Genomic DNA, 27460 nt, shown 5'->3' with positions numbered 1-27460 from the left:
TTTTATTTGTATGAAATGTATATATATATATATAGTAAAATAGATTGAGACATTGTACCGTTTTGTGTCATTTGCTCAAAACTAGTACTAAAACATCATCTGAAACGCTATTGTACTGAAGCTGAAGTCAGAATCAGGTCACGTGATATTTGTTAAAACTGCAGCGTTGAGCGATTATGAACCAGTTTTAACAGCTGGGCGACTTTAATGACCACTCAAACCGGTTCTGCTGGCCTGCATTCAGGACAAAACCACACTACATGATGCATTTTTAAGGCATTTTATTTTATTACACACTCAAGGTCTTTGTTTCGAAATAAAACGACAAAATAAAAATGTTGAGACATTTTATTTGATTTAATGATGTCATTGTCAGACCTGGTTATAATATTAGTATGATATTTTTAGTTTTCATTTGACAGTCCATTTTAAGTCTATACTTTTTAGTCCTTTTTTTAGTACATGAACTAACTTAAAAAATAAGTACTTCTGCATTTCCTGAAGGGTGAGTTTTAAGAAAAAATTTTGCAGTAAGTCTGTCATTTTCAGACATTTTAGCTAGTTAGAAAGGCAAAATCCAGATCAGTTTTTTTTTTTTAATGATGCTTTGCTTTAGTTTAGTCTATAAATTCAGTTTTTATTATCCATCAGTTATAGGATTGTGAATGTACTGAAAATAAGCACTCAATAATATGCAACATTTTTATTCAAGATATATATCTTTAAATAAATATTCTCGGTTTAGTCCCAGGTTACACTAAATCACACAGAACCAAATACAAATCATATGTAAAAAAAGAAAAAACTAAGGCTTTCATTCATGCTCATGGAGGAACAGATATCCTGTCATCTATTTTATTCTCTATTACAAAGTTTAAAAAGTGGCTTAAAAAATGTTCAGCAGTTTTGTTAGAACAGAACGTTAGTTATTAATCTGCACCAAAAGCAGTCAACTGAATCTCATATTAAAATCATAAACTGAATATATTAATATGTGAAGATAAAAATGGCTAATAATAAATGCTTTGGCTCACAGACATCTTCATCCAAGTTTGCCTTGAATAAAACCCAAAGGAATAAATGCACTGGCACATTTTCAGTAAAACAGTTCCAGGATTGAATCTCAGGATCATGTCTAAGACAAAACGACTATCAATGTTTCAAAGGGTCTGTACATGGATTCACTTCGAGTGAAAGTGACAGTGCTTGAGAGTGTGGAGTCAGAAACCCTCCTCATCTTCATCAGCCCGTCTTGGCCGGTTTGTTCTTCTTGTTGAGGATCTTCATCAGGTTCTTGGACATGAAGTAGGGTTTCTGTGGACTGCCATCATTCCGCTCCAGATCCTCCACTGCATGACAAACCGCACGGTGAGACACATTATAACACCTCAAACATTAGATCTGTGCTGTGTGATACTCACAGAAACACAGGAAGAGTGTGTCCACACCCATGTTATACACACTGAAGAAGCCGTGGGCGATCAGATACGCACCGAACACCACCGTCTGTCACACACACACACACTTAACTAAGCTTAACATGATCATCTGCAACTGGCTGATTCAACTTTAAATCTCGTTCCTTGCATGAAAACAAAACCTATGCAACTGTATTTTGCTAATTATGGAACGAAAGTATAATAACTTATTTAAACAAGAAAATACAGGAAACAGAAGTGAAAGAAGTTTTAAGAGAAAAATGTATAGTATTTTTATATTTTTTTATATTTTATATTTGAAAACATTCATTTCACCTCCAAATCAAAAATTATCAAATATAAATATATATGTTTCCATAAAAAAGACACCATAAAGACAAAATATTTTCTGTAATGCAAATATGTAAATAAAATATTTTTTTAATGCAAAATATATTTTTATATTTATAAAATAAATTTATAAAAATATATTTTTATTTTATTTTGCATCTAGATGTTTTACTTTTAAGAACTCTTAAGGAAAAGTTTGAGGCATATTTAGATTTTGATTGAACCATTTCACCTCAAAATTAAATAAATAATAATAAATAAATAAAAAATATTATGCATATTCTACATTTGCATTAAAATATTTACTGTATTGCAAATATATAAGTAAAATAATTTTAACGAAATGTTTATTTTATTAAGTCTATATCAGAGCATCCAGATGTTGTGTTTTTTAAGAACTTTTAAAGAAAATACTTTGAGGCATATTAGATTTTGATTGAAGCATGAAAACCTCAATTTCACCTCAAAATTACATAAAATAAATTGAAATATTTAACATTTAAACTTGCATTTAACATATTTACTGTAATGCAAATATATGAACAAAATAAATATATACTTAGCATAAAAATTATTTCTTTTTTTCATCCAAATGGTTTACTTTAAGGAAAGTGTTTTTTTTTTTTTAGGTTTTTATTTATTTATTTATTTTGTCTTCATGAAAACACCCATTTTACCTTCAAGCCAAATAAATAAAATAATAATAATAATAATATTAATATTAAATATATTTCCACAAAAATTGCATTTAAAATATTAACTGTCATTTAAATATTAAAATAAAATATTTTTCGGGGTAAATCTATTTTTTATTTTATTAAGTGTAATAAAAAGTCTTAAGGACTTTTAAGCAAAAAGATTAAGGTATATTTAAAAACTAAACAATGAAAACTCATAACAAATGAAATAATAATATATAAAATTGTTGCATTAAAATATATTTACTGTAATGCAAATAGTTTGCTTAAATAAGCCAAGTTAAATGCATTACATCATGTGAAAAATGTATTTTAGAAAAATGAACACTGTTAAAATGCAAAATATAATTTCTTATTTCTTTTTGATTTTTAAGGGGGAAATAGTTGACAGGTTTGGTAAAAATGTAGACTTTCTGTGTGCAAGTGCAATGCTGAACACGTGTCATATTAAATATGTGTCATTATGATATTTATGTCATATTTAACCAATCAGAATTCAGTATGGAAAAATGATATCTTAATTTCAGTTCGATGTTGACAGCAGAACATTTGCTCAAATGTAAATCAGTAACGTGAGTCTCACTATGATGGGCATCCAGTAGTAGTTGAGCGCCGCCGTTTCAAACGTGGTTCCTGGAGTCTGAATCCTGCCGGAGAAGAAGAAGAAGGCCAGCACACCTGAAAACAGAGCAGACGTCATCAGCTTCAGCTCACACATGAAGCTCCAGAGATCTGAGATGTGTCTGAACATCAGCATCTCTCACCGATTCCACCGACCACCAGCAGCTTCCCGAAGAACAGCAGCAGATCCGTCACTTTATCCAGAACCACCACCCTGACAACAACAACACACAGCACATCTCCTCATGAGGAAGCACTTTCTCTCTCGGGATCTTCATAACACTGATCCTATCCAGACGTGACTCGACAACACACAGTCAATCCACCTCTTGTCCAAACTATGAAAGCTTTTATCCTTTTTCCCCTAATTGCAAACTTTATCTCACAATTCAGCCTTTTCATATTTTTTTTTACCTCGTAATGACTAAATGAAAGTACATTAAATTATTTAAATAATAAAAATAGGTGAGAGGATTTTAAGGAAAAGGTTTCAATTTAGAATTTGATTGAACTTCATGAAAACACCCATTTCATCTCAAAGTCAGATTAATAGATGCACATAAAAAATTGCAAATAAATTAAAATTAAAAATGTTTCACATACAAATTTGCATTAAGTTTAGATTTTGATTGATCTTCATGAAAACACTAATTTCAACTAAAAATTAAATACAAATATTTTTAACATTAATTTTTTTAATTAAATGTATAATTTAGATTTTGTTTGAACTTTTGAAAAACGCCTATTTCACCTCAATCAGATGAATAAATGCACATTTATTTTAAATAAATTAAAATTAAAAACGTTTCACATAAAGTTTAGATTTTGATAGATCTTCATGAAAAAATATAATTTCACCTCAAAATTAAAAAAATGCATTAGAAAACATAAATAGACATTTTTTCACATACATTTTTTTATTAAATATATAATTTATTTTTGTTTGAACTTTTTGAAAACAACCATTTCACCTCAAAGTCAGATGAATAAATGCACATAAGAAAAGCAAATAAATTAAAATTAAAAATGTTTCACATAAAATTTAGATTTTGATTGATCTTCATCAAAACACTAAATTCACCTCAAAATCTAAATAAATAAAAATAAATACATTTTTAAAATAATGCAAATATTTTTCAAATAATATTTTTAATGTATATTTTGTTTGAAATTTTGGAAAACACCAATTTCACCTCAAATATCAAAGAAAAGATATTTTTGCACAAAAAATTTAATATTTTGTAAACTTGTGCATATGAGTTTATAACTTGCGATCACAAGATATAGGCTTGAAAAAGTAAAGTGCAAATTCTGAGATGTAAACTCTCAATTATGTGGAAAAAAATCTGAGTTCAGTGTTTTATTCCATGCCGGGAAAATAATAATAACATTAATAATAATAAACAGAACCTGGAGATGTGAGATACGTTTTTAACTTGCAAACTGCCACATATAAACTCTCAGTTCTGAGGAAAAAAGTCAGAATTGTGAGATAAGAAGTCACTCTTACCCTTTTATTTGTTATTCTGTGGCAGAAACAACAGAGCCGTGAGAGCGATACATGACGAGCCAATCTATAAGCGTTTCTATTTCTGTGCCGTTTCAGATGGAACAACACACATGACATTGAGAATCTCAGGTGCTGATTATGTTATTTATTTAATGTTAAAAGTATCAAATGTGAATCTGAATATCATTCTGCTTTGACATTTGTAGCCACACTTTATGAGACCGTATCAGTCACTCACTATGTATTTTTAATAAAGGTTTATATATTATTTACTTTAGCGAGAGACTCCGCCCACCTGCTCTTCTGATTGGCTGTGAATTCTGAATTCTGATTGGTCGTTTCTAGATTGTACATATAAATTGCTTGTGGCTGGAATCTTATTACAATGCATTTGGTTAGTTTTTGATGTTTTAATATGATTTATAGGTTCTTCAGATCAGTGTAAGCAGATCTAGCTTCTTTAGAGCACATGCAGACACTTTAATAAATCAACACCAATTTATTTTTTTATAACAACAGTTTATGTGAGCAATAAACACACAGACTGTGGTCTCACCGTATGATGTTCCTCATGAGCAGAGAGAAAGCATTCTTAGCGGACACACAGAAATTCTTCCCGTATATGGCGATCTACAAATCAGAGAAAAGTTGTTATTTATTAATTTCTTCATTGAGCTGATGACTTTATGTGGATGTGTCAGAGTTTATGCACCATGATGTAAGCGTTCCTGTTGAGGAACTTGATGAATTTCTCCAGACACCAGAAGCAGCATTTAAGGCAACACATGATGAAGCGCGTGCACGGGTTCTGAGCCTCTGAACACACACACACACACACACACACACACACACACACACACACACACACACACACACACACACACACAGTACACTTGAATTAAACTTCAGATTAGGGTACATGGTATATCAACTCATTATAATAGACTGATTACAAATATTGCTGCTTTTAAGAACAAATAAATGGCAAGTCAAACTAGAGAAACACATTTTTATACAGTGTTTGAGAAACTTAATCTAGTTTGATTCATTTATGTGTAGAGCAGGGCTATCTTTAACTAAAACTAAAACTATTTCTTAAATATAAAAGCATTTCTGTTACTTGAAATATAGCTGAAATAAAATTAAATGGAAATATTAAGATGAAAAATATAAATATTAGACGGGAAATAAATTATATTTATTACAATAAAACTAAAACATTATAAATTAAACCTAAATAGTCATATAAAAAATATATATAAAAAACAAAATTAAATAAAAGACATAAGCATGTAACAAAACCAACAAAAATCACAATCAAAATAAAATAAAAGCGAGTTCATATTATTAATAAAAATTATATTATTATATAAACAAATAGTAAACAGTGGTGCAGAATCAGAATAAAATCAATCAAATATCTGTTTTTGCACTGATGTTTGATGACAGATGTCATTCAATACAAATCCACATGAATTTAATACAATAACTAACTACATAAACCTACAAAAAGTGTTGTTCCTCAGTATTTTTGTCTTGTTCTCCAGTACAAATATCTAAACATCCTTAAACCAAGATGCATTTACTTGACATTTTATCATCTTAAATACCCTTTATATTTGAATCATTTATCTTGATATAAGATTTGATATTTTGTCATTCTATAATAAGAAAACTACTTTTGCAGTGAAGGAAAAAAGAACTGACACACTAAATAGAAAAGAAACAAATCTTGTAAAAGATGAAGAGAAAGAGTGCAGAAGTCAAGATGTTGTCTGACCTTTGAACTTGTGGTCCAGATACTCCAGGATGATCCGGACGAGCTGCACCAGTGTGAGAATCAGCGCACCGAACGCCAGCGAGCCCACGTGATACCTGACACAAATCAAGAGCGTCATCACACAGCTGTAAGCATGAGCGCCATCTAGAGTCGAAACACATCTATACTCTTATTATTGTGATAAATGCATTAATGCACTTTTTATTTTGTTTTTTATTATAAGCTCATCAAAATGCAAAATCCACTTCTGAAATGTATTTTCTTTCATACTTATATCATCAAGAATTATAATATAATATTATGAATATATTATAATATTATAATTAAATAATATAAATCAGTAATATCACAGACTAACAACCACAAACCAAAACATGGTAATATTTTAGTCATATGAACAAATATTTTAGTCATATTTTAGGACTATTAAGTCATTGTATTTATTTTTTATATCAATATACTGTATAAGATCATATTAAATATTCAAAATTATTATATTAAATTATCATTATTATTATTATCTTCTCCAGGTTAAATAGATGAATTGATAAAAAAAAAAAATTGATAAAAAAATTGTTGAATATGATTACATTTATTTTATGAATTTTAAGTAATCTTATATAATTTTTATCGTAAGCAATTCATAAAAATATATTAAATATAAAATGTATTATTATTAATATTATTATTATCATTATCGTCATCTGCAGGTTAGATCCTGATGGATGCATATCAATAAATACTTGATGAATCATAAGTAAAAACAATTTATAAACAATTAAAAATATATATTAAATATCATATTTATTATTATAATTATTCCTAATACTACTATTATTATCATCATCATCATCATTATCATCATCTGCAGGTTAGATCCTGATGGATAAATATGAGTAAATTTTATATATTATATTTATATATTTTTATATATAATTTTTTTTAATTATAAACAAATTAATAATAAATTAAATATCATATTTCTTATTATGATGATGATTATTATTACTACTATCATCATCATCATCTGCAGGTTGGATCCTGATGGATAAATATGAATAAATAGTGTATGAATCTGAAGTAATTTTAAAGATTTTCATGTGAAAAAGTGACCGTTTCCACCACTACTCTACACTTTTCCAGCGGATGTGTTTGGTCTGTTTCATGGTCTCACCGCAGCGCTCTCATGAAGGACTGGATCAGAGGGAATGTTGGGATATCTGCCGGTTTGCTGAAGGCCCAGTAATATGAGGCGAAGGTGCCGGCGAGCGTACAGTGACCCAGAGCGATGACGAAGTTCACACACCACAGGAACGCAATCACGTTATAGATCTGCAGGTTAAAGAGGTTCCTCTGGAACAATCCCTCCGTGTTATAGTTAATGAAGATACAGCGCGCTGAAGGACACGTGGGATACTGCGTAGTGTTGAACGTCTGTGGAGAGAAACAGAGACACGAGATCTCGCTCAGATCTCAATGATCCCTCACAGATGAGAAAAGACTCCAGACTCCAGTGAGATCTCACTGTTAACTTACACCAGAGACGCCCAAACCAGGGCTAAAGTGAGTCCATTATCACCTTTGAAACATATTTTCAATTTCATTCTTATTTATATTTTGTTTTATTCTTGTGGAAAACAAGAAGTGGGAAAAAAAGTTAAATGTAAAAAAATAAAAAATAAAAAAACTGTGTGTGTGTGTGTGAGGGTGTGTGTGTGCGTGTGTGCGTGCGTGTGTGTGTGCGTGCGTGTGTGTTTGTGTGAGGGTGTGTTTGTGTGTGTGTGTACGCGTGTGCGTGGTGTGTGTGTGCGTGCGTGCGTGTGTGTGTGTGCGTGCGTGTGTGTGTGCGTGCGCGTGTGTGTGTGTGTGTGTGTGTGCGTGCATGCGTGCGTGCGTGTGTGTGTGTGTGTGCGTGCGTGTGTGTGTGTGCGTGTGTGCGTGCGTGCGTGCGTGCGTGCGTGTGTGTGTGTGTGTGTGCGTGCGTGTATGCGTGTGTGTCACTGTGTGTGTGTGTGTGTTTCTGACCTCCGGGTCACAGGTCTGGTTGGCTCGTATGATGCTGCAGCCGGCCTGTCCTGAGTTCATGGCCACCACCTTGTAGATGGGAGCGCCTGATGTGGCCAGATATCTGAACACACGCTCAGGTAAAGTTTCACAACATGAAACATCATAAATACACAATGCATTCATGAACAAAATAACACATCACAATTACTTAACTTTAATTGAAACAAAAACATTTTAAAGATAAGAACTCATTTAGAAATTTAACAGTATCTCAATGGTATAAATATCTCACAGTTTACACTTGTGTGTGAAGGATACAGAGCTGTAATTCCCCAGTACGACACACACACCAACAGCAGCACAAACGTGACGATGGGATAGAAGAGTGTCGACATCATGTGACCCAACGCCCTGAACACACACACACACACACACATATTTTTACTCTCTCCTCAAGTCAAACTCTTATAAACAGAAATCACTTCTTCATTTCAATTGAAACATCAACATGATCGTATGATTCATGTGATCAGCTTCAGATTCGGCATGAAGAGAATATTTCACATGGGTGAGCAATGCAAAGGTGTTTGCGTCTGTGTTTCTGGGCACGTTTTGGCTAAAGCTACTATGAGATGTCTATGAGACGTCCTCACTAATAGAGTAAACCCAGTGTGTGTGTGTGTGTGTGTGTGTGTGTGTTTATTTACTTGCTGGTCTCCTGAATAAGAGCAATGGCGATGAGAATACGAGTCCTCAGGAAGATCAGCGCCAGCAGCAGAATGGCCTCGACGATACTCAGAATAATCACTACAACAGAGACAGAAAGAGCGTTAATACTTTATAAATAAATAAAATAAAATAAAATAAAATAAAATAAAATAAAATAAAATAAAATAAAAAAATTGGTGATCTGGTTGGTTTCACAATTGAAAAGGATGGGGGGGGGGGGGGAATCACATAACTTTAATTTCCCAAATATTCAAAGGCAGCTGAAATGAGAGAAAAATGCATGTTTGAAAAAATAAGGGTAAAAACTTAAAGAATAAAAAAATTAAGATATGTATATCTATCAAAGTGGTGAAATTGTGGAATAACTGTAACAAGGTATTAAAAATGCATAATCTACTTTGAAAATTAAAAAATAATAATTATATATATGTATATATTTTTTTAAGTTTTAAAATATATAATTCAAAATAAATAATTTGTGAATGAAGCATGAAACAATATTAAGATGTTTATAAAGGTTAATAAGTCTTGTCTTACATGTTTTTGTATTTTTAGTATAGATTAAATTAGTAGTTTAAGTGACACTTATTAGGAAACAGTGGGGAAGTAACATAATAAGCCTTCATAATAAATAAGGCTTCAACTTTGTAACTTTTTTTACTTTAAAAAAAAAATTAATATGAGGACTGAAAGTAAAAAAAAAAACCTTGATTATGATAAAATGAACGTTAATTAAATTAAATATTACATTAAATTAAATGTTATTTGTTCATATTATTTGTTTATTCTGTTTCTCCCATTTTATTATGATTAATTTCTTCATTTCTCATTGTACTCAAATAAAATGTTTGGTCACGCACATAAAGCTGATTGAACTTAAAATAGAAACTGAACTGAACTGAACTGATCTGGTTCTAGGATTCCACTGAAACACAAAAGTGGCAGCATTGATAAAATCCATAAAGCGCAGGGACTCACAGAAGGCCAGCCAGGTGTCCCGCACCTGCAGATAGACCTGCACATTAGGGGTTAAACCCACGTTATTGAAGGTCAGGCTAGAGTTGGCCAGAGACATGTACTCATTATAACAGTACCAGATACCTGACAGAAAACAAGAACACAAGACAACCATCAGCAGTGTGTTTAGTATATCAATGATCCTAAATAACAGTGACCAGAACATCTCAAACTTCAATCATGAGCAAGCATTAGTGAACAAGTTTTCCACATTTATGAATCAACAAAACCAAAGTCAACTTAATAAATGTACTGTTTAAAGATAGGGTGGGCAGTTTTGGAGAGGCTAGCAATGAAAAGTATAAGATCCCATGCTTTTCATAAATCACTCTACAAAGAGAACAGTTGTGCCCTAATGGTTAGAGAGTTAGACTTGTAACCAAAGGTTGTGGGTTCAAGTCTGAGGTCCAGCAGGAATAGTCATTAAACTGACAGGAAATATGTCATCGCTGGTTAGGACAAAACCATGAAGACGTCAGATCTGTGATTTATCACTTGATGTCCTACCTGGTTAGAAACAGGGAACAAGTTAAGAGAAGCATTTAAAAGACACACTGGTAAACTCACCAAAGGCGCCGACCGCTAGAACCCCGACGATGAGAACCCAGATGAGAACCGGAGCTGTGAAACGCAGCAGAATCAGGAAGAGAACGCTGACCACCATCGCAATCACCAGACCACTAACACACACACACACACACAGAGAGAGAAATCAATTAAATATGACACAGACATGATCACAGAACATCATAATCAAAAATATTAAATCTCCAAGAAATAAATGTCAAAATGTGCATCGTATTACAAAATATTTTAATATAGCTTAAATTGCAACAGTAATGATAGTCTGACAATAGTTAATCAAAGAATGAAAAAAAGTCCATACAAAAATTTAAAAATAAGAAAATACACATTCAATCGATTGGTTCTGAGCAAATTATATCAATTTAAATATTATTATATCATATATTTACAAATAAATGTTTATCATATATATATGAAATACACACACACACACACACACACACGTATATCATAATAATATTAATTTACATCTATTTATTGAAGAGGAATAACCCCTTTAGATAAACCATCTCATTTTTGAGTGGGTCCTCGAGTCCAGGTACAGAAGCTGACACAGACTTTAAATATACACACATACACACACACACACACACACACATGCATTAATACTTTAGATTTTATATAAATATTTTAAATAAATGTGACACAAAAGAGCTGGACTCACGCTACGATCCACTGCCATGACTTGGCGAAGTCCTCGAAGATCCTCAGGCCGACGTCTTTGATGTTGAAGCTGTTGGTGACGTCGCTGTGAACACAGAAACACTGTGAGAATCATCACCGTGTGCTCAAGCTCCTACAGACCCGCGCGTCCCGGGGGGAGAGCTGCTCTGGAAAGACTTTACAAAGCGTTTGTCAAAGCTCACAAATGAAGCTCTGGAAGAAGCCACAGAGGGACTAGAAGCTCAAAAACTAGTACAGCTACAAGTGCTTCACCCTACAGACAGAGAGACAGATAGATAGAGAGAGAGAGAGAGAGAGAGAGAGAGACAGAGAGACAGACGTCTACTGCTACACATGAACACTATCTGTCACTCACTTTGTCACCCCTCCAGCACTGGCAACAACAGAGACACACATACAGACATTAATTAATAACTGTATTTTGGGGAATAATGTGTTCTCAGAAGTGAGCTAATTTTGACAAAACCCCCATTTGTGGACATCCTTGTTTGTAAAAACAACAAATCAAATTATATATTAAAATGCAATATAGAAAAGGTTTTCTAGTGGGGGGTAGTGTGTGGCACGGAGCCCCGCACATGACATGCAAGAAAAAATAAATAAATTGTGCACACGATTAACTAATTTGTTCCCTCAATGTACTAAAACCTGCACACGATTACTATTGCGTTCCCTCGATTTACTATTGTGTTCACTCGATTTACTATTGCGTTCCCTCGATTTACTATTGCGTTCACTCGATTTACTATTGCGTTCACTCGATTTACTATTGTGTTCACTCGATTTACTATTGCGTTCCCTAGATTTACTATTGTGTTCACTCGATTTACTATTGCGTTCCCTCGATTTACTATTGCGTTCACTCGATTTACTATTGCGTTCACTCGATTTACTATTGCGTTCCCTCGATTTACTATTGCGTTCCCTCGATTTACTATTGCGTTCACTCGATTTACTATTGCGTTCCCTCGATTTACTATTGCGTTCACTCGATTTACTATTGCATTCCCTCGATTTACTATTGCGTTCACTCGATTTACTATTGCGTTCACTCGATTTACTATTGCGTTCCCTCGATTTACTATTGCGTTCCCTCGATTTACTATTGCGTTCACTCGATTTACTATTGCGTTCCCTCGATTTACTATTGCGTTCACTCGATTTACTATTGCGTTCACTCGATTTACTATTGCGTTCCCTCGATTTACTATTGCGTTCCCTCGATTTACTATTGCGTTCCCTCGATTTACTATTGCGTTCACTAGATTTACTATTGCGTTCCCTCGATTTACTATTGCGTTCCCTCGATTTACTATTGCGTTCACTCGATTTACTATTGCGTTCACTAGATTTACTATTGCGTTCCCTCGATTTACTATTGCGTTCCCTCGATATACTATTGCGTTCACTCGATTTACTATTGCGTTCACTAGATTTACTATTGCGTTCACTAGATTTACTATTGCGTTCCCTCGATTTACTATTGCGTTCACTCGATTTACTATTGCGTTCCCTCGATTTACTATTGCGTTCCCTCGATTTACTATTGCGTTCCCTCGATTTACTATTGCGTTCCCTCGATTTACTATTGCGTTCCCTCGATTTACTATTACGTTCCCTCGATTTACTATTGCGTTCACTCGATTTACTATTGCGTTCCCTCGATTTACTATTGCGTTCCCTCGATTTACTATTGCGTTCCCTCGATTTACTATTACGTTCCCTCGATTTACTATTGCGTTCCCTCGATTTACTATTGCGTTCCCTCGATTTACTATTGCGTTCCCTCGATTTACTATTGCGTTCCCTCGATTTACTATTGCGTTCCCTCGATTTACTATTACGTTCCCTCGATTTACTATTGCGTTCCCTCGATTTACTATTACGTTCCCTCGATTTACTATTGCGTTCACTAGATTTACTATTGCGTTCCCTCGATTTACTATTGCGTTCACTAGATTTACTATTGCGTTCCCTCGATTTACTATTGCATTCACTCAATTTACTATTGCGTTCCCTAGATTTACTATTGCGTTCCCTCGATTTACTATTGCGTTCCCTCGATTTACTTTTGCATTCCCTCAATTTACTATTGCGTTCGCTCGATTTGCTAAATTGTGCGCACGATTTATAAATCGGGTGAACGCGTGTCATGTGCAGGACTCCATAGCGTGGGATTAAATCAGTCCCTAAAATTTATAATTAGCTCTATTCAAAAAATAATAAATGTCTACAGCATGTACCCATTTAGATTCAATATAACAGATGAACAGAGTGTTTCTGATCAACTGATATCTGATGGACATGATGGTCAAAAGCTGAATAATGCAAAACAGATGAGCACAAATGAGATGGACAGAAATGATTAATTCTCATCAAATACAAAACATTTTAGTATTATCTATATATTCATGATATTTATTCATATTTTAAATTGGCTTTAATTAAAATTTTAAACTGTACATTCTTTTTAAAAAAATAATTAGTTGTATTCATTTATTTAAATCTTTAATATTTGGTTGTTGTTGAAGTATTCATACTTTATTTAAATGTAGCTTTCTTTCTATTAAAGATAATAATTTTTAATAGTTTCAGTGTTATTTATTAAAAACAACACTGTGTTTAATCAGTTTAATCAGTGTTAATATTTTATTTGCATTTATTTATTTTTTTACTGTAGCTTTCATTTATTTTGGTTTTTGCAATTTAATACTTTGAATTAATCTTCTTTCATTTGGTTGCCAACATTTCCTGCGGTTTTAAGTTTACATTTTTCATCTAATATTTATACATTTTGTTTTATTTCAGCTTTATTTCAATTAGTGAAAACTATATATAATTTATACTATATAATAGTCATAATAACAATAATCACTGTTGTCAATCATCTGATAATCTCAAAATGACCAAATATTGATGAGTCAGTCAATAAATCAGGATTTTTAGTTCATAACAAGTATTGATATGTTAACTTTATTAGCGCGTGTGTGTGTGTGTGTGTGTGTGTGTTTACCCTGTGGCATTCCTGATCGCTGCCAAAGTCTGATTCACATTCAATCCAGGAAGAGTGAAGTTTGTGGGAATATTACTGGGATTATACGCATTCCCTCCCAAACTGGGCAGACACCGGCCCAGCACTAAACAGACAGGCAGACAGAAGAGTATAAAGACATTATAGAGAACAGTAAATCACATGATGTTCAGTGACTCTATTCTTCATCTTCTGTCACTCACCAGAGGTTGTTGGCATGTAGAAAAGAGGACACAACTCTTTATTTACAATGTCCATAGCTGACTGAGAGAGAGAGAGAGAAAGAGAAATACAGAGACACCCAATAAAACAATATTAGACCTTATTAACCTTATTAGATGACATGCTTCTAAGCCACAGATCATCAGAATAGGAATAATCAGTCATCATATACTCTACTGCTGCAGTGAAGGGAACGACTGTCAACAGATGATGGTTCAACAAAAGACAGAAATGACAATGCTTTCATCATTTACACAAACACACTCACATATTGAGTGCCTTGCAGCTGGAAGGACGGGACGCAGTACTCCTGGTTGAAATAATTGGCTGGCTTTGCGTTTGGTAAGTAGGCGAGAGGAGACAACATCCAGAACTCTGACGGACATGACTTCACACACACCTATAGCAGACAAACACACACAACTGCTATCACACACACATTCAACACTAACAGCATGATTCCTCAAATATTGCTGCTTTTACACAGCTCTGGATGCTTTAAAGAGTGTTAATTTCATTCAAGCACCGACTCGGTCAAATAAAAAAATAAAAAATCAGAAAAATAAAACAGACACAAAACAGTCAATATCTGTCACGTGATAAGAATTTAGAGCTATAAAATGAATGTTGAAAAATTATTATTTTATTACATCAAGTTAATAAATATAATTGAGAAGTTAAAAACTTAAATTGTGTATGTATGTATGCATGTATGTATATATATGTATATTTAGAATTTTTTTTAAATATATTTTTAATTAGTTTTGTGTGTGTATGTATTTATGTGTATATAAAATAAACACATTTAGATACTTTTTTTGTGTAAATATATCTTAATCACATTTCACACACACACACACACACACACACACACACACACACACACACACACACATATATATATATATATATATATATATAAATTCTTATTTCATATGCTAATTTGTTCCCAATCAAAGCAGTGGTTGTTTACATTGAAGTCTTAAAGGAGACACGCCCCATTAAATAGAGTGTTCAAACCAAAGGGTCAAAAAGAACTTAGAAAACAGCCATTTGTTTCTAAATTATGACTGTTTTTGGTATGAAAATCTTATCAATATTATAAGTGGACCTCAGGGAAGTGATAAAAGAATTAAAATAACGATCTGGTACCTGTGTGGTGGGACACTGGAGACCCTGCAGAGCTGAAGCCATGACGTTTGTCGATGTGGCACATTTGAGGATGTCAAAGTACATGACGTTGGGCTTGTCCCTGAGAGACAGATGGACAAGAGCATCAAACGACTGCAAACACACTGATGTTTGACTTCTCTAAAACCGCTGACGGCGAATCTCACTTGTTCTGTCCGACTCCACAGAACATTCCCGTGGAGTTTCTGGGATACAGCACATGTCGAGGATCTCCATACAGCCAGGCTTCACATGAAATACACACATCAGCTATGTTAATCAACATAAGAAACATTTATTCTGCACTATTAAATGAGAACAGAACATGTCATAATCTGAGCTGACCAGCTAAAATTGAATTTAATAAGTAAAATCACACAGATGTTAAGAGTAAATACTGTTTTAGATGATAAATTATTAACTGTCACATCTGTAACCGAAAAGACATGACAAAACTATATTATATTATATTATATTATATTATATTATATTATATTATATTATATTATATTATATTATATTATATTATATTATATTATATAATTTATAATCTTAATTGTGCATCTGTCTTTGAATATGTTTGATCTATTATAAAGATTTTACTCCTATTCAATAATATAATAAAGTAATATAATAATATAATTTGCTAAATTCATAAAATAATTTTGTCTCCCTATCATTTCATGGAATCAATTCTAAGAAAACAAACACAGGTAATGCATTCTGGGAAATGAAGTAGTCTTACATCTTGGTCCACAAAAGTTAACTTCAATCCATTCAAATTCAAATGCAGTTCCGCGTTCTGTTTTCAACTGAAAACTCAGTACTTTAAACCTAATTCAAAAATTCTAATTCAAATCCTACATTCCAAATGTAATTCTTATGGTTTTTATAGTTGAATTAAGAAATTATTAAAAAGGTAAAATGTCTACAATATTTTGTTGTTGTTGTTTTTCGAGGATTAATGTTACATTTTACATCAAAACATATACTAATTTTACATTAAGAGTCAAATAAACTTGTATCTGTGTGTTTTCTACTTTCAGTAGAAACAGTCACATTGAGTTACCCATAACCCCTTGCCCTCTCCAGTATTTACATATTGCCCATTATGGGAGGTCTATTTCCATATTGCTTTCAGGTCAAAGTAAACACAGCTCCAACACACAGAGACTTCACGGTATGTGTGTGCCTGAGCGCTGAACAGACAGAGACAGGATGACACAACAACAGATGATCAGACAGATAGACACAGAAATGGAGAAATGAACTTACCCAGAATTCCAACCACTATGTAACCCGCGATGACCAGCATGAACAGAACACAGCATATGATGTCTGTACAGCTCCTACAGACAAGACACAAGCACACACCTTACAAAAGCACTTCAGAGCATAATGCACCACTAATTCAAAAGACAAACAAAGATTTAAATATTTTAGCTGAAAATGTACTCATCCTCCCCTGATAAAAAAAAAGTAATTCATTTAAAACATATTTGTTTCATACTGAGTATAGTTCAAATGTTTTTACATATTTACACAATATATTGCTCAAATCCTTGAATAATATCAATATATTTAAAGTGTACCTAAAGTATGCCTGCAATAGTTACACATAATATTCATAATAATATTATGTTGTATTGCCTAATTTATAGGCTACTGAAAAAAATCTGAGGGTAAAAAATAAAATGAGAATTATTATAAATATACAATAATGACAAAACTCAAAGATAAAGCATACTTTTATGAAACTAACATGACAATGCAAAAAAAAACAGGCCTTTCGTCAAATACAATTTCTAATTGTTTCTTTAGATTTTGTGGACATACGTTCATGAGATGGACTCACACACACACACACCTGTTGTGAATGGGGCCAGTGAATGTGGGGTCAAACTGAGTTGGTTCACCTGAAAAACAAGCAGAGTTTAGATCGGTGGTCCGTGTGTTTATTAGTGGTGTTACACATCGTAGATTCACAGACAGACACTCATAATGGATCTCTACAGAGCGTGACCTGCCATATTTGAATCCATATCATTGTTTTGGTTTGTTTGTTTGTTTAGATAGACCAGCTTAGCAGGAACTACAAAGCAAAAGCAACCATTAATGAAAGTGAAGTATTTGGCTTCCGTCATAAATCATTTTGTTCTCACTGAATGGCAGTAATGCAGGTGCAGAAACTCCAGTGTTATTTGAATAGCATTGAGATATTGTTAGAGATTTAAATCAATAGTTTGAATAAATCATTTTTCATTGTCATTTTAGTTTTAGTTCAACTTTTAGAATTTTGTTCTGTGTTTCTGTCATTTTTATTAGTTTTAATATAGTGTTTATTAATTATTTTTAGTATATCCATTTTAGTACATTTAGTACAGAAATCATTTGTACTAAAATTATTTCATACTCAAATCATTTAAAAAATTAAGAACAGGTCTCACTAAGTAGGGTGAATACTGGTAAAGTGGGACAATGGGTAGAGTGGGACAGTTAAGCTTAATAATTTATATCTTTACATGGATATGTGTTTTTTTTTTACTACAAATCAACACTGAGCTCATCAGTAGCAAGTATGTTATAAAAAAAAAAAACTAAAAAAAAATCTGTGGCAATGACATCACCACCAGGGTGTGGCACATCATATTTAACAACCTTGCAGTGAACTGTGATGGTAAGTAAAATGACATAGCATTCTGCGGTAAATAATGTTAAGGTTATAAAAATAAAACAACTCATTTGTAATTGTTACATTGGGACAAGGTATTACTGGCAAACTGGGACAGCCATTCAAGTCATTCTAATGGAGGAATTGAGTTACTTTTTTATATGTCCCTCACATACATTTAGTTAGTTAGCTAGATATTTCAACAAAGACTGACTTAAACTACGCCAAATCTCACGCATTCACACTGAGACACACGTAATTAACACTTTGCACATGCTCTCACGCCACACATCCATTTTCTCACGTACAGAAAAATCGCGAAGCAAAGAGGACACGGAGACCGACAGACTAGACAGAGCGGGTTACTTATGATATTAAAAAAATTCTCAGCTCTCAGATTCTGTCACTTTTATTACAAAATTCACACAATAAATACTGTTTTGTCCCTTGTACATGTGACGTGACAGATCCCTATAGCACCACGTGACCTGATCATCTCTACTAGCTAACAGTAAACAAACATGAATGAATAATGTTATATTTTTACATATTTCAGAATCCAATGTCAGAAAAGAGGACAGGGAGGAAGGAGATAAGGAAAGCAAAGAATAGGCTATAGGTCAGAAGCCAGGGCAAAAGTTGAACCAATGGAGTGAGGATAGGATGAAGGGTGCGAGTACCTGCACCCCTTCTTAAAAAAGTGATGTTTATATTATTGTTGTTGTTGTTTATATTGTTGTTTATATTGTTATTGTGTATTTAATTTATAAGGCCTGCACTTGAATGACAACTGAATGTGTTTTAAGTGTCACAGTTTTCCAATAAAGGTGTCCCAGTTTGCCAGTAGTGCTTTGAAAAATGTGGTATACGCACGTCCTGATTTTGCCAAGTCCAATGTGTTCCTAGGTCAACATATTTTGTTGACCCTGGAACAACATTTTACTCCAAAAATATATTCTTAACCATATCCCTACACCTAAACCTAACCTTAACCATGAGTAATCCCTAAAATCAGAGGAAATGATAGATGAATGACACTGATGTACAAGCACCAAACACAGATTTTAAGCATAAACTTCACAAAATCTATAAACTGGTTCTTCAAATCTGATTGGTTAATCACAATGTTGTTCCAGGGTCAACAACGATGTTGTCCCAGGAACATGTCTCACTTGGTAAAATCAGGTTAGGCTTGGGGTCATTGTGTGTTTGAGGAAGAGTCATCCATCCTGTGTTTAGTGTTTCTTTCTTTTTTATCGTCTATAGTTTAGTAGAGCTCCTAAGCTATTTAGAATAGTATCATATGAGCGGCTAAGACATTTGGATCATAATAAAATGGTATGCAGAATATAAATTATCAGAAAGTGTCCCACTTTACCAGTATCCACCCTACTTGTCAAATAAAGTTCAAATGTAAGTGATTGCATAAGCTAAAGTGTACATTTTATGTGACGCAATTAGTCATTATTTATTTGGACTTTTTCACCATTTATAATCATTTTTAGCTTCTTCGCCCTTTTTAAATTGTCCTGCTGTGTGACAAATTAATTTGTACATTTATAAAATCCTGCTTCCAGACCACGTTTAGTCATTTTAAAAATGAATTTGAATGATTATTTCTACCGAGTGTTTTAGATGGAGTTTGTGATGTCACGTGATCGCCCCACATGTGTCTGTTAGTCGTCTGTGAGGGTTTGTTGCATGGCAGCTGTAGTGTTTCATGTTAGTTTAATGCTACACACGGGTATTAAACCATCAAAAACAAACACTGAAGCTTTTCTACCCTTTAAAGGGGTCATATGACATTGCTAAAAATAACATTATTTTTGGTATTTGGTGTAATGTAATGTGTTTATGCAGTTTAAGTAAAAAAAAACACATTATTTTCACATAATATTGTGTCCCCTATGCCCTGCCTTTGTGAAACGCATAGATTTTTACAAAGCTCATTGTTGTGAAAAGTGAGGTGCATTGTGATTGGCTGAATGCCTCAAGAGTGTGTCAGAAATGTTAAGTTTCTCCCGGGACGACAAAACTAAAATAATAAAACCTATTACAAACGAGGCATTTGTTGAATCCAGTGGGGACATATTTACTAAATATAATGATGTGTTTTTACGCTTTGTTTAAACATAAAACCATGTCTGCATTTGTGATCGGAGAAACAACAAACAACAAGCTTTACTCTGCTCTAAACTTGCATTTGAATCGTCCTTTCAATATGAAAACTTACTTACAGGCTTTGAGTCAGAAGTGCTAGACTTTCCTTGCAAAGTTGAAACTGCCCCACTTTATAGAAACAAACACCAACACTAGCCGCCACTTTTTACTATCGGGCCAGTGTGAGTCAGGGCTTAAAACGGGCCCGGCGGGGCTAATAGCCTTGGGCCAGAAGCACTGAGGCCAGAATAGTGCTGCATTTCCACAGTCGAGCCTGAAGCTCAGCTGCGCTTCACTAAAAAATACCCTTTACACGCTTCACAGGAACAACGTCATACAACCCCTTTATTCACCAACAAAGAGAGAAGTTATCAGAAAACTAGGGGTGTGACGGTTAGTATATAACCGTGAGACCGGCGGTTATAGTTGAACACCGTCATTAGAACTTTATAACCGCCAAAACCGTGTCACTAAAATATTTTTTACAAACATTTTTTATCAAAAATTATTTTCATTTTTTAGATAGGATCATCAGATGCGCAATATATCGGGAGACATGGTTTTTACCACTTAATGAAGTTTTGTAAATCGTCAGACATGATATTTACCACTTCATTAAATTTTGCTTTGTAGAAAACCTTTCTTAAAAACGAATTTCGTTTTGAACAAATTTTATCTTAATTTTAATAGATGTTTCATCAACCAATTGCATGTATTTTAATAAATAAAAAGCAAATATAGCAGACAATGATAACCGTGAAATGGAAGCGCCAGCGCGCCGCGTTCACTTGCACTGCACTGTGAACTAGAGCGCATCTCATTGTAAATGAAACTCAGCGTAGGCCTATGCCTCATACTCTAGCATTAAATATTTTTGCTGCATCCTTTCCAGAACAGACAATGGCTTTTTTTTTTTTTTTTTGCGGCTCGCATCAGCAAAGCATAGACGGCAAAACAATCAGCGGATGGCGGGCGGGTGCGGCTTTGAAATTTGCTCAAAAAACTTTGGCGCGGATGATGAGTTTTGTGACAGATCTCCTTAATAAACGGAGGTCTGAAATCTCTGCCCCTTTACCGATCAGAGCGCGCGCTGAAACGGAGTTAACCCGCTATCTCCAAGAACAACCGACTCTACGGCAGATCCACTAGCATACCCCCCCCCCCCCCCTCGACGGTTATGTTATGAACCGTCACATTTGACTCAAGTCATAACCGTCATCACCAATTCTGAAACCGGCACACCCCTACAGAAAACTAATAAGAAATAAATCACTGGACATGCGCGATCACAAAACGAACACGATAAAAGCGTCCTTTTGCTTGCATGCTTTATTAAATATTTAAATTCAAAAGCATCAATGTTATACTATAAGTAATACATTGAGCATAATGAAAATTTGTCACAGAAATAAATGTATTTCTATTTTATTTATTTTTAACGCTTTGGCCCAAGGTTTTCATTAGCACCGACGAGGCGCGATCAAGCACTGGAAGTGACAGTGGAAACGCGAATGGCCCTGACACGCTAGCACGCCCACTTTTAGCCCGACAGTGGAAACGCAGCGAATGTAGACAACTCTCACAGGAAACAGTCCTCGTCCTCTGTAAAATACGCTGCAAACATCTGAATATTTGGTTTGCAACTGTTCTGGAACAGTGTTGTAAATACATCTTAACAACTGATTTCTAATCGTGTCCTCTTTTAGAAGACCAAACAAAGTAGTTTCACTTTCACAACGAAACACACAGCATCTCCACAACATGGAGCCGGCGGCAACAACGAGAATAAAAGTTAAGCCTCCTTTTTTTTGCGTGAACATTTGGCTGGCATTATACTAATCTTCCCACATAGTGATGTAATCATGTGGGGGCGTGTTAGAACGAGCCGTTTCAGGGGGGTGTGGATGAGCCTTGACTTTTATAAAGATCTCTTTGGGTTTGAAACTTTAGTATTTGCAACTTAACAGATCTTCTTTTAGCAACAAGAGCTTATAACACTCCAAAGAGAAAAATTTAAATCGCATCATATGACCCTTTCAAACAGGAGAGGAAAAAAGTGACAGATGAAAAAAAAGAGGGTGATTTGAATATAATTTGAATTCAAAGATGGAGCCAAACTGCAGACACAAACTAATCATGAGTGTTTCTGTACACTTCCTCTGATGAAACCTGCTAATCAGGACGGGCGCTTCCTGTGACCGGATTTTCAGGATGTTCCTGAATGTGAACATTTATTGAGCATGACTCTGATCATGATGCATACGAGTTCAAAAGGACAGCATTTATTTGAAATAGAAATATTTGTAACACTATATATTTAAAGTACTTACAGTCACTTCTAAACAATTTAATGAATGCTTGTGTCAATAAATAAATAAATAAATAAAAACCTATACTGACCCCAAACTTTTGAATGGTACTGTATGTATAAAGGACTAAAAACCATGTGCCATGGGGGGAAAAAATAATAATGTCAGACAAACCTGTTTCCCAACCCTTCATGTACAATCCAGTGTCACATTACACTCAACACACACACACACACAAATGGTTATTTGCCTTCAGGAATCAGAACATTTTCTCTGTCAGAGACATTTACATCATCTTGTAAAAAAAATGCTACAGCAGTAGCAACAGATCTGTATGGCAACCTACATCTGTTTAAAATAGATTTAGAGAGGAGACTTGTTTATATTTGTCAATTGTTGATTGGATATTGAAATGAGGGTGTGGCACAGATGTTTGTAAGAAAGAGATGGGGTTTAGGAGAACAAAATGATTGGAGAAGTCCAGCATATGTCATCAGAGAGAGGTCTGTCATTTCACCGGAAAATTTAGTAAAAAAATATAAGGTAAAAAATGTAATACATTTAAAAAATGAAATGTGTGCATAGAGGAATCATTCAGAAGAAGATCGATCAATAACATGCATTTAGATAACAGTCATTTCACACTAACTTAAATATAAAGCAACAGAAGTCAAATCTCTCTTTGAAGACATTTGGGGTGTAATTTGAAAATTGTTTCATAAATAAAGCAAATACTTTTTCTTTTTTTTTAAGTCATGACACTATAAGCAAAAACATAGTTTTTCCATTCACTGGTTAATTTTGAGATTTAGGGCTATGTTAATTTTCATAGTGGAAAAAACATGCAATAAACGTAATAAAAAAATGCACGCTTATTTTAATATATGTTCACTTTATATGTTTGCATCTGTAGATTTCAGTTGAAATACATATCTTTAAAGGTTGTAATTTTTTTCTCCTCCTTTTCAGCGGTACTTAGATACTTTACAGTTTTATTCCCATCTATTTTCTGAAGGTTTTTACATTGGGTTTGTTAAAATACATTACCCCTGACTTTAAAGGGGGGGTGAAATGCTCGTTTTCACTCAATATCCTGTTAATCTTGAGTACCTATAGGGTAGTACTGCATCCTTCTTTACTCCAAAAAGTCTTTAGTTCTATTATATTCATAAGAGAAAGATAGTCTGTACCGATTTTTCCCGGAAAAACACGACAGGCTGGAGGCGTGACGTGTGGGCGGAGCTAAAGAATCACGAGCGCCAGTAGGCTTTTGTGTTGAGTGCGTCTGGAAGCTGTGACACAGATCCAGAGGCTGAAATTTAACAAGAGCAGCATCAGCAAAGGCTTCTCTATGTGGTATGTACTGAAACTGTATATATTTGCTTAGCGGTTTTGGAAAATGACTAAGTTCCACTTTGTCGTCTTTTTTTTTTTTTAAGCTGTACATGTGGAAAGTGCAGTTTGATGACAACATCGCATGTTGTTTACTTGATGTGCTTACACGCCGATAGCTAAGTTAATAACACAGAGATATTTGAAGCAGTTTTACTCACCGCCTGCGGTTCCAACACACGATCGTGACCCTTTTTCGTTGGGATTGCATTATCCTTAAGAAATAAACGATGTGCAAATCCAGCGTCAACCTGGGCCTTGTTTGTAAAACAAGCATCTTCGAAATGCAGGGAACAAACACAAACACTTGCACAACTCCGTTGATGCTCTGTAAAAATAAACTCCATCCACTGGTCCCTTAATGCTGTTTTTTTTGGTAATCTGTGCAGGGTTGTCTTGCCCTGGCAACCAAAAACACACTTCTTTTGTGACATTTCGCGACGCTCTCGCTCTGATCAGTGATTGTCTGTGCTCAGCCTCTCAGTGCTCTGCTATATGGGAGCGCGCTCTTCCGGCAGAAGTGCGTCAGGACCCATATAAGGAAATTCCGCTCCATCTAACGTCACACAGAGCCATACTCAAAAAAAACTTTCCGAAACTTGTGACAAACCGGAAGGAGTATTTTTGGAACAGAAATACTCCTTCAAACATACAACTTAATTTTTGAAACTTTTTTTCCATGTTTAGCATCGGAATCCAACTCTTTAACAGTGTCAAAAACTCAGTATGCATGAAATAGCATTTCACCCCCCCTTTAAACAACATTTTTTCTACTTGTTGACACTATTTTCTGATTTATGAAAAAAAAAAGGAAAACATCCAAAATCGCCTCTAATATGTCAATAAAATGAAACAATTTTGAAAGATTGGTTGTATGCAATATTTACATTTATGTTCTGGAATTTTATGTAAATAAGTGCGTATTGAATTAGATAATGCATAATTTGCTTATTAAACATGCATGAAAAAGTAAACATGCATATTTAAAACTTGTAATGCAAACAATGTTTGCAATTCTCAATATGATCAATAAACTTGGGAAGTATGGTGAAAACGTCTGGTTATTATTATAATTATTATTATTATTATTATTTTAATTATTTATTTTTATTTTTTACTCTATCTGACTGGGATGTCTTGCCTTAAAATGTTTAAATGTTTCCTTAAAGTAAGGGTCAATGACAGGGTGAAATTAAAACTAGCTTTATATACGATACACTACAAACAATACAAGTGTTGTGGTGTGTGTGTTTGTGTCATCATATCTTTCAGAAATTATTTCCACACTTCAAAAAATATATATATAAAAATACAGCTATTAAATGCTAAAATGACATCAGCTGTTCTAAAATACACCATGCATGTGAGAATGTGCGTGTTTGTGAAAATGTGATTCTTCCTGGTTTAAATGTTGACCAACAGGCTTGTCATCCAGTGACTGAAACTCCAAGAAATGTCTTATCTCCAGCATTCTCCTGTACTGACGCACACTGAGTGACCAGGAAGAAAACATCCCCATGATCGACAGACATAAACACCACAGATCAGAGAAAACAGAGGAAAACGAAACGAAAAAACTATATCTTAAACAATAGTTTTTCCTGTTTCTCAAACGAATACAGGAAGAAGATCATTGAGACATTTGTGTGTTGAAACAACGATGAGAAGTCATACTCTAACGCTCAAGAATGACTTCTTTATCCGTTATGGCATCGTATGGGCTTTTTAACTATCACAGCATCATAAAGATTGACATCTGAGCTAATGCTTTGAGCATCTCAGACAGTGAATTCTCTGAACAGTCTGCAGATATTGTCCTGTCAGAATGAAGGGCGCAGAATGACCAGTTTTGGCAGGTTTGGGGAGTCCGTGTCTGTTTAATAAAAGGGCTGGATCAGATTCACAAGCTCACCCTTTACAAAACAAGCTATTGTTTGCAAGAGTCACTGTGAATACACATATTGACCTACTTAACCAAAGGATATGCCATTGAAATTATTATTTATATTATTTTTAATTATAAGAGATGGATACAGACTTAATTTCTATGACTTTTACAGACATACATGATTACTGGATAAAGGTTTTAAAAACTCTCTCTCTCTATATGCATATATAAAGAAACACACACACACACACACACACACACACACACACACACACACACACACATATATATATATATATATATATATATATATATATATAGCCTACACACACAAACACTTTAGAGCGCGGGAGAGCTATAGGCAAAAATATCAAATATACAGTATTCACTATAGAAATATTATCTTTTACGATTTTATTCATTTCTACCTGTCAACTTCTATAGCCTATACTGTAACAATGAAGAAAGTATGAACTAATAGCTATTGTATTATAGCAGACTCCCCTGAGAAATGCTCTCACTGTACTCAGAAACACACTCAGAAACAGTCTTACCATACTCGGGGTTGTTTTGCTCTTCCTCCTGTTTATTACGGCCCATCTTTTCACTTCGCGATCATGTGTCTGAAGTAAAAACCGGGTGAAAAGTTCACTGCTCAGCAGCGTTCATCTCAATCGATCAACTCCGGACCTTACTTTCTCTGCTGTTGTAATGTCTGTGAATCTTTGGTGGAGTAACTAAGCGCCGTGGTGACGTCACGGGGCACCTGCAGCTACTGCGCGAGCTCACCTGACGCGCGCTCACGCTCCCGTGCATCTCCACCCACGGACACGCGCGCGCGCGACCTATACAGGTGCATGATTATTACAGACTGAGAAACTTCACTTTGTTTTATTTACAGGATGGAGAGTTGTCAGGGTTTCGTTTCGAGCAACTCACAAATGTTTTGTCAAAGTATTTCAACGACGTTTTAAATGTTTGACAGATTTTTAATAAAGTGGCACATAAATACAAACAAAACAAACTAATAAATGTAAAAGTGGCTTTTCAAAAAATGACTTTTGCCTGTGAAATTTCGCTGTAAAAATGTCCGCACATAAAGAGCTCAGTGTGTGTGTTTAAAAGATATATTAATATGCTAAGTGGCTTTGTTAAAAAAAGAAAAAAAAAAAGAAAAAGTCAACTATAGGTCTAATTAAATACCTTTTTTAATATTT

At 34.1% G+C, this 27460-nt stretch overlaps 1 protein-coding gene across 2 annotated transcripts; it reads right to left on the bottom strand.

Annotated features, from left to right (window-relative positions):
* Positions 1-338: 338 nt before the first annotated feature.
* LOC127935290 (choline transporter-like protein 4) lies at positions 339-27068 on the bottom strand. Of its 2 annotated transcripts, XM_052533024.1 has the most exons (23): positions 26798-27068; positions 17691-17739; positions 17099-17172; positions 15991-16069; positions 15806-15905; positions 14922-15053; positions 14635-14695; positions 14414-14537; positions 11756-11773; positions 11381-11464; positions 10699-10811; positions 10093-10215; positions 9093-9192; positions 8704-8796; positions 8404-8506; positions 7553-7812; positions 6379-6473; positions 5311-5414; positions 5155-5228; positions 3232-3302; positions 3051-3145; positions 1422-1506; positions 339-1349 (listed from the first exon to the last, which is right to left on the bottom strand). In XM_052533024.1, exons 1-23 carry the CDS (start codon positions 26841-26843, stop codon positions 1243-1245), a joined length of 2190 nt encoding a protein of 729 aa, XP_052388984.1. In that variant the 5' UTR covers positions 26844-27068; the 3' UTR covers positions 339-1242. The 2 variants fall into 2 exon arrangements, with proteins under 2 accessions (XP_052388984.1, XP_052388985.1); XM_052533025.1 differs by lacking the exon at positions 11756-11773.
* Between the last annotated feature and the right edge of the window lie 392 nt (positions 27069-27460).

This window comes from Carassius gibelio, chromosome A19, assembly GCF_023724105.1.
Source record: "Carassius gibelio isolate Cgi1373 ecotype wild population from Czech Republic chromosome A19, carGib1.2-hapl.c, whole genome shotgun sequence".
Classification (NCBI taxonomy): Eukaryota; Metazoa; Chordata; class Actinopteri; order Cypriniformes; family Cyprinidae; genus Carassius; species Carassius gibelio.
The sequence above is the reverse complement of the archived record's forward strand: the minus strand, read 5'-3'. Positions and strand labels throughout refer to the sequence as shown.

Coding starts and splice junctions, on each gene's coding strand:
- LOC127935290 (XM_052533024.1), bottom strand. CDS start 26,843: ATGGGCCGTAATAAACAGGAGGAAGAGCAAAACAACCCCGAGTATG. Junction 14,696..14,921: donor AGCTGCAAGGCACTCAATAT/GTGAGTGTGTTT, acceptor TCTCTCTCTCAG/TCAGCTATGGACATTGTAAA. Junction 14,538..14,634: donor CTACATGCCAACAACCTCTG/GTGAGTGACAGA, acceptor CTGTCTGTTTAG/TGCTGGGCCGGTGTCTGCCC.